Source organism: Athene cunicularia (assembly GCF_003259725.1).
Source record: "Athene cunicularia isolate RWA chromosome 5 unlocalized genomic scaffold, athCun1 chr5_part2, whole genome shotgun sequence".
NCBI lineage: Eukaryota > Metazoa > Chordata > Aves > Strigiformes > Strigidae > Athene > Athene cunicularia.
The window spans coordinates 1,561,123-1,568,200 of record NW_020799102.1 but is presented as its reverse complement, the minus strand read 5'-3'; the positions used below and the strand labels follow the sequence as shown (position 1 = coordinate 1,568,200).

Here is a 7,078-nt window from a genome sequence, read left to right as displayed (position 1 = left end):
GTTCTGGGTGAGGGGGGCAGAGGGGTGATCAGGGCGCCCATTAAGAAGTGTGCAGGCAGCAGCTGTTTGTTAACTCAGGTCGGGGCGAAGCCTCGCCGTGGTTTGGGGAGCGCAGTGGGAGGGGGCCAGGAGCTGGCTGCCCACCTCACCCCCCCGCAGCAGATGGGCTGGGGCTCGCTTGAGTCTGTGGGACGAGAGCCGGACCCGCCGCGCTGCCCGGGCCCCCCTTTCCCAAAGACCTAGGCTGGGTGCAGGGGGGAGGGGGGGGGGGCTGGATGTGGCCCGAGGGAGTTGGGAGGGCGTCAAGTGGAGGGAAAGATGAGCACTGAGGCAGTTTGGGGCAAGGTGGGACAAGATGGGACAGGGAAAGACAGGATTAGGCAGCCTTGGCGTGGGGACCCCCAAGCCGGGTGGGGGAGCGGTGGGATGGGGGTGCCTCTCTCCTCACCTTGACAGAGAAGATGAGCGCGATGAAGCCCAGGCAGAAGGCGTTGAAGAACACGGTGTTGAAGAAGGACCAGAGCACAAAGTCCTGGGGGTTGGGGACGGGCTCCATCTGAACAAATGAGGTGATGGTGGGGCCGAAGGCGGTGGCGGGGGAACCTGCCCCATTCCTGCTGTAGGGCTGCGTGTTGATGCTGGTGGGTGGGTGGGAGCTCTCCATGGCAGCCCGGCACCGGCGAGGAGCTGGGGCGCAGGTACTGGGGCAGTTATAGGCGAGGGGAAGGGTTTGCTGGGGTGGGGCACTCTCGCCTGACACCACAGAGGCCATGGGGCGGGCACGCAGGGTCTGTCGGGGGACAGGCTGTGGGGTAGTGTGGGCACCCGGGGGGGGGCAGGGGAGAGCCACGGCCCTGGGAATGGCTGGGGGGCAATCGGAGGGGGATGCCCATGGGGCAGGCAATGTCGTGGGGCAGGCGATGCCGTGGGGCTGGGGCGGGTGCCTTGCCAGTTCCTCGTTGCTTTTTGCCCTTTCAGTTGATAAGTGATTCCTGCCCTGGGCAGGTCAGGGCAGAGCCGCACCCTGGGGTTACTTGGTTGCAGCAGGGACCTGTCACAGTGGGGACATGTCACCAGTGGGGGAGGCGGCCACCAGCCCCCCAAAACCCCTTCCCCATCTGCAAACCACCACCAAGGGTTCAGTCCCCGTCCGCTGGGTTTGCATGGTGAGTTTTGAGGTGCTTCTCCTCCCTTTTGGCAAGTCCTTGTAGCTGCAGTGAGGTCTTGTAGCCGCCAAAAAGAGACTGAGGGGTGGAAAAAGAAAGAAAAAAGCTTAAAGAAAGCAGCAGGGTGGTAAAAAACATCATCTGACTCAAAAAACCACCAAGACACAACTACAAGGATTTTCGAAACATCAACATCCTGCCTGCTCAGTGGTGGGCTCCAGGAGGCCCAGTGAGAGGCTGATAAGAGGAAACCCAGCTCTGATACTTTTCTGAGAAATTGAGTTTTCCCCATGTGGGAAGAGCGGAGGGTTTGTTCCAGAAGGAGGACAAAGATGTTCACTACCTGCGCTTGCTGCCATGTGGGTTTTCTGGACATACCAGAAATTTGGGTGCAGATCTAAAAGTCCCAGCTCCTGATATCACTTGTCTGGAACCTACAGGAAATTTAAGATTTTTTTTTTTTTCCTCAGTTACTTTCCCATTGGCACAGGGCCAGTCCTTGAGGTTAATGAGGTTCATTAGGCCTCGGTGATATTTAAGGAATCACAGGAAGTGGAGAGGGCAGTGGGAATGGTAAGGAGGTGGATGGAGGCAGGCTTGGGCTCGGTGGGGATTTCCAGGGGGTTGTTCATGCTCCAGCCCCAACGCCCGATGCACAGCACCGCTGACAAAGCTGCCTGCAGGAGCCCAGCACGGAGCTCCCCACTTTGGGGTGCCAGGGTCCCTCCGTGAGGCACCACCTGCTTCTCTGGCTCGTGTGGGGGCAGAGGGACCTGCGGTGCTGAGATGCCAGCTGGGGACAACTGGCAGCCCCAAGGACTGAGCGCAGCCGCTTCATTCCTCGTCCACTGGCTCTGAATGTCCGTTGAGGGATCCCGTCTCCCGCAGCATCCCATCCCTCCCCAGCACAAGCGGGAATGCAGCCGGTGGCTCGCTGACCCCAGCTCACCTCCCCGCTTGGTTTTCCAGCTTTTTCATTTATTTGCCCTCGAACCTGAACAAATGAGACGTCAGAAAGCAGAGAGACAAAGTTCAACCCGCACTGCTGATGCCTCTGCCCGGCCCCACTCCCACCGGCACCCCCAGCCCCTGGGGAGGCGGTTGGGTCCCCGAGGGTGCTCAGAGTGGGGCCGGGCAGAGTTAAGGGGATGTGGTGGGTGATGGGTTTTGGGCCAAGCGCTGGAGGCGGGGGTGAGGGAAAGCAAAACACCAAGCTGGCGGGTGACTTTTGCACCCCGGGGGGGAAGGGTTTGCGAGGCAGATGTGGGACCATCAGGTCTGCGGGAGGTTTGTTCGGCTGGTTGAAAGCAGCTCGCTCTGCGTTCACTTCTGGCAGTGTGGCCGGGAGTTCAAGGGCTTGGTGGCTGCTTGCCAACAGCCTGAAGCAATTGCCATAAAGCAGAAACAGACTCTTTGTGTCCTTGGAGTGCTGCTGCCTTACCCCTCCCCACTGTGGGGTGGCAGGCCCCAAATCGGGTGAATTTACCCCAGAAAAAGGGCTTTGCTCTCTCTGTTTTCAAAGCCCACCCTGTTCCCGTTGTCCCCCGCGGCTCCCTCCCAGCACCCACCAGGACCTGGCACCGAGGGGCATCCCCGTGCCAAAATGCCCCAATTGCCCTTTGGGGAGACATGGGAGGTCTTGAGGTGATGCAGAGGGTGAGGGGCTGCTTCTCCCTCTCCAACTCCATCCTGCTCCCACCAGGGATATCGCCGCCCTGGTGGGTTTGTGGCTGCAGAGTGTCCTTAGGAAAATAGGCCCCAGGATTTTTTGCATGTGTTGGCTGATCAAGGAGAGGGGCAATAGCTCCCCGGGAAGTGCACAGTGAGCCCACAACCCTGTGCCAGCCCAGATGGGCATAAACCTCCCCCCCGGGGCAGTGATGTGCTTGGGCAGAACAGGGCTAGATCCTGCTCCTGGGCCAGGGAGCAAGCAGGACAAGGAAGGAGTGTGCGGGAGCATGCGGGATGCAGCGCGGCACACTGCCAATCCCTCGGATAACGGATGCGGCTGCTGCCAGTGCTTGAGCAAAGCTGCCAAGAGCCTGAGCGGTTGGGGCGATGTTTTTGAGCTGGGGTTTGCTGCCCTTTTAAACAAACCCCTCGAGCCCCACAGCTAGATGGGGGTGCTTGATCCCATATCCTGCCGGTGGGCATGTCACTGCCCTGCGAGCCAGGCAGGCAGCGATCAGCCCTGTTTGCCACCGGGAGCGTGCGCTTGTTTGCTCTTATGGGAAGAGCAGAGGAGTAGATGATTCACCAGGAAGTTGGTGCCAGGGATCCTACAACAAATAACTGTTGTGTTTCGCGGGTGGGATTTCTGACATCTTACTCAAGAGCTCAGCTTCTTGGCAGGAGATCGATGTTCTTGGGGAGAGGAGCAAAAAAAAAGGCTTTTCTTCCCATCCTTGTGGGGCCTCAGCCCCAAGGACCTGAGCCTGCCGAGGGTGAGGAGCGTGAAGGCTTCCAGCGAGCTGGGGAAAGGCCAGCTGCATACTTGAAGCTCTGCCAGATGAGCTTCAGACGGGATTTTCTTGCAGGGTCTTGCCCGGGTCACTTCGGACGTGGCCGAAGCTGGGCAGCCCAGTGCCACATGCCGGCAGCCCCGGTGGCACGGGGGGCGCTGCCCCGAGGCAGGGGGGGGCTGGCCTGGAGGCTCCCTGCTTGTCGTGGTTTAACCCCGGCCGGCAGCTCAGCCCCCCTGGTGGGGTGGGGAAGTGAATTGGGAGGGTGAAAGTGAGAGAACTCATGGGTTGAGATAAAGACAGTCGAATAGGGAAAGCAAAAGCCACACATGCAAGCAAAGCAGACCGAGGGATTCATTCACCCTGTTCCATGGCAGGTGGGTGAAGACAAATGCCATCGCTCCAAACGTGCCCCCTCTTCCTTCTGCTCCCCCTCCAGCTCTATACACTGACCATGATGCCGTATGGTCTGGGACACCCCTTGGGTCAGCTGAGGTCAGCTGTGTTGCCCCCCCCAGCTCCTTGTGCCCCCCTGCGAGAGACTGAAATGCCATATGACTGTCTCAAAGCTTGCTTGTGTCTGTGCAAACCTCCAAGAGAAGCTGCTGCAGCCTGGGGATTGGTCTGGGGGATGTCGCTCCGAGAAGCGGGAGTGTATTGAAGGATGCACCCCCTCACTTTGCAGCTGCATTGTCCGGACCCTTTAGACGAGCCTCAAAGGGGCAGATGGAGTTGGCCCCATGTGTAGCCATTTGTGGCTCTATTGTGCAGGCCATACCCCATGCGTGCATTGCTGATGAACTGACAAGAGGGAAACCTTCCTGCCCTGAAGCCCAACAAAAACTGTTGGACCAGAGAAAAAAAAAACCTAAGGGTGGGCAGATATGCTGATCAGCGGATATGATGAACTTCAAATTTTGCTCGGTGTGCATCTACCATCGAAGCCAGATGTGTGTGCACCCACAACCGATCACCGGTCTAAATTCCTGTGCTGATCCTGCCAGCGAGGGTTCCAGGAGGCAGTCATCTTTTTCGCTTGCGTCCGTCTTCTTTGCTTCACTGCTCTCTCCAGGCCACCCCCCCTTCTTCCCCCCACCTTGATTTATACAGTTTCCTTGGGTTCATCCCCTAGGTCGACCCACATAGCTACGTATCCCATGTCTGGGGAGGGGTAAGGTGTTCCATGGGATGATGTAATTAACATGATCATGACAGCCCTCGTTAGCATATTGGGGGTGTTAAGTTTAATATGCATTTCGTGGATAATGAAGCAAAGTTCATTCACCGGACAGATGGCCCTTGGAATTTGGCCAGGTGCCCCAGAGCAGAACCATCCTGTCTCCACAGGGCTCACTCCTCCAGCTGCATTTTGCGTTATTCGGGCAGCCTTATCAGCTTCGACCTCCACACTATCCACCCTGTGACTCATAGTTTTGTCTTGAGAGTATTTGAGGCATTTCTTCTATCAGCCTCCACTTTTGCTTTCTCAGGCTGTTCTCGCAGGCCTGGTTTCTCCTCTCTCACACCACATCCTTGCTTTATTTCTGTCTTTTCTTTCCATTCTGTCCTATCGCTACCCCTCGTCACTTTTTTAATAATAAAAATCTGGTAGAGGCAGAGCAGCCCCAGACGCTGTGTAAACACTGCTGGCAGGAACTAAACATCCTGGAGTTATTCCAGCACAGGCAGCTCCAAAATTCGGCCCCGTGCTGGCTGCTATGAGGAAAATTAACTCTGTCCCAGCCAAAGCTGGCACAACGCTGTAACAGCTCTGGGGGGGACGGGGCAGGGGTCACAGCCCTGCCTGGCTGGTGTCCCCAGCACCAAGGGGCCCAGCATCACCCCGTCTCTCAGGAGTGGGGTGCAGGGCTCTGTCCTGCAGCAAGGCTGTTGGGGATGGAGCTGCATCTCCCAGCTTCCCCCTCCCTCAGGAAGCCTCTCCGGACCCCTCCGGCACTGCACAGAGCCACCTTTGAGCTCCTGTCACTCAAGCCCTTTGCACAGCCCCCCACCCCAAAAATCAAGCCTGCTCTCAGCTCCACTTGCTCCTATGCCCATCCTGAGGGTCAGTGAGGATGGGGGGCGTCCTGGTGTCACCCTGGCTAAGATGAGGTGCTACCCGCACCCCTGGGGTGACCCTTACAAGCGCTTCACACCTCACGTGGGTGCCCCCTCCCGAGTGCCCAGGTTGCCCGAGCTTGGCCCATCCTTGAGCCTCCTTTCTGTGACGCTCCATGTCGAGGGACAATTTCCCTCTCCAGGTGCATCCCGAGGGCAGATGCTCCTTCTCAGCGGGCCAAGCTGGGGTGGGGGGACCCTGAATCACCTCCTGACAAAATGAAACTGAGCCAGGGATAAAAGTAAAAGAAAACTTTATTTGAATGAACCAGGCTTTCTCATAAGGTGCTTCCCCTTAGGATTATTCTTACAGGCACTTGGAGCTACAAAATCAGAGTGAAGCAGCAAGCGGAAAAGCGCGTTCCTCCCCTTGCTACGGCCAGTTTTTGGGTGCTCAGCTGCTGCCAGGGGAGGGGCGGCTCCAGGCCCTTCCTGGGACACCACCAAGGGCGGCAATCAGAGAGGGCTCTGTAGTGGTTCTGAGCAGCGAGGAAAGTGGGACAGGATGCCAGCAGGCTCCAGGGGGCCGCATGGAGGACTCCCCCCCCCTGCTCCAAGGGGTGACAGGGGCTCCTAGCAGATGTGGGAGGGGATGCTCGGCCCACAGAGCAAGGGAAGGGCTAAGTGGGGCCAGGGAGGGACTGATGCTCCAGGTTGAAGAGGGCCTGACACTCCTGGTTTAAGAGGTTCACCATGACGACGGTGCCGCTAGCAACGAGGGCGATGACGAGGATGACGAGGAAGATGTTTAGCAGCAGAGCGGTGATGTTCAGGTACTTGGCGGTGGAGCCGTAGCTCAGTGCCCCGCTGTAGTCGCCGAGGACTTTGCGGTCCCTGGACTGCAAGGGAGCAGAAGGGAGAGTCAGTGGGGTTGGGGGGGCCAGCCCAGGGGGACCCCCCGGGGGCTGCAGGCTGCAGTGGGGTGGGAGGTGCTGGAGGGGCCATGCAGGCCTGAGCCCCCCTAAAACACCAGCACTACCCTGGGGTGCCAACTGCCCCCGCTTCCCCAAACTCCGGCCTCCTCCAAAGCTTCCAGCCTGGGCCAGGGGTCTGTGAAGTGGGGGCTTTGTGGGGTCCACTGGGCACCCTCGGGCGTGGGGCTCGGTGAGGTCCATGGTGCTACCTGGGGTTGGGGGGTCTGTGGGGTGCTTTGGGCACCCTAGGATTGGGGCTCTGTGGGGTCCATGAGTCTCCCTGGGCTTGGGGGCTCCATGGGGGCTCTGTGGGGTCCATAGGACACCCCAGAGTGGGGGCTCTACGGGGTCCATGGCTCTCCCTGGACATGGAGGCTCTGGGGGCTCCGTGGGGGCTCTGTGGGGCTGTCTCTTATAC

At 58.9% G+C, this 7,078-nt stretch overlaps 1 protein-coding gene across 1 annotated transcript in view; it reads right to left on the bottom strand.

Annotated features, from left to right (window-relative positions):
* Positions 1 to 679, bottom strand: part of LOC113481118 (interferon-induced transmembrane protein 1-like) — a 1,336-nt gene extending 657 nt beyond the window's left edge. The window contains exon 1 of the mRNA XM_026850446.1: positions 449 to 679. Coding sequence (XP_026706247.1) covers positions 449 to 664 — 216 coding nt within the window. The 5' untranslated portion in view covers positions 665 to 679. The remainder of the gene's footprint in view (positions 1 to 448) is intronic.
* Positions 680 to 7,078: the final 6,399 nt, after the last annotated feature.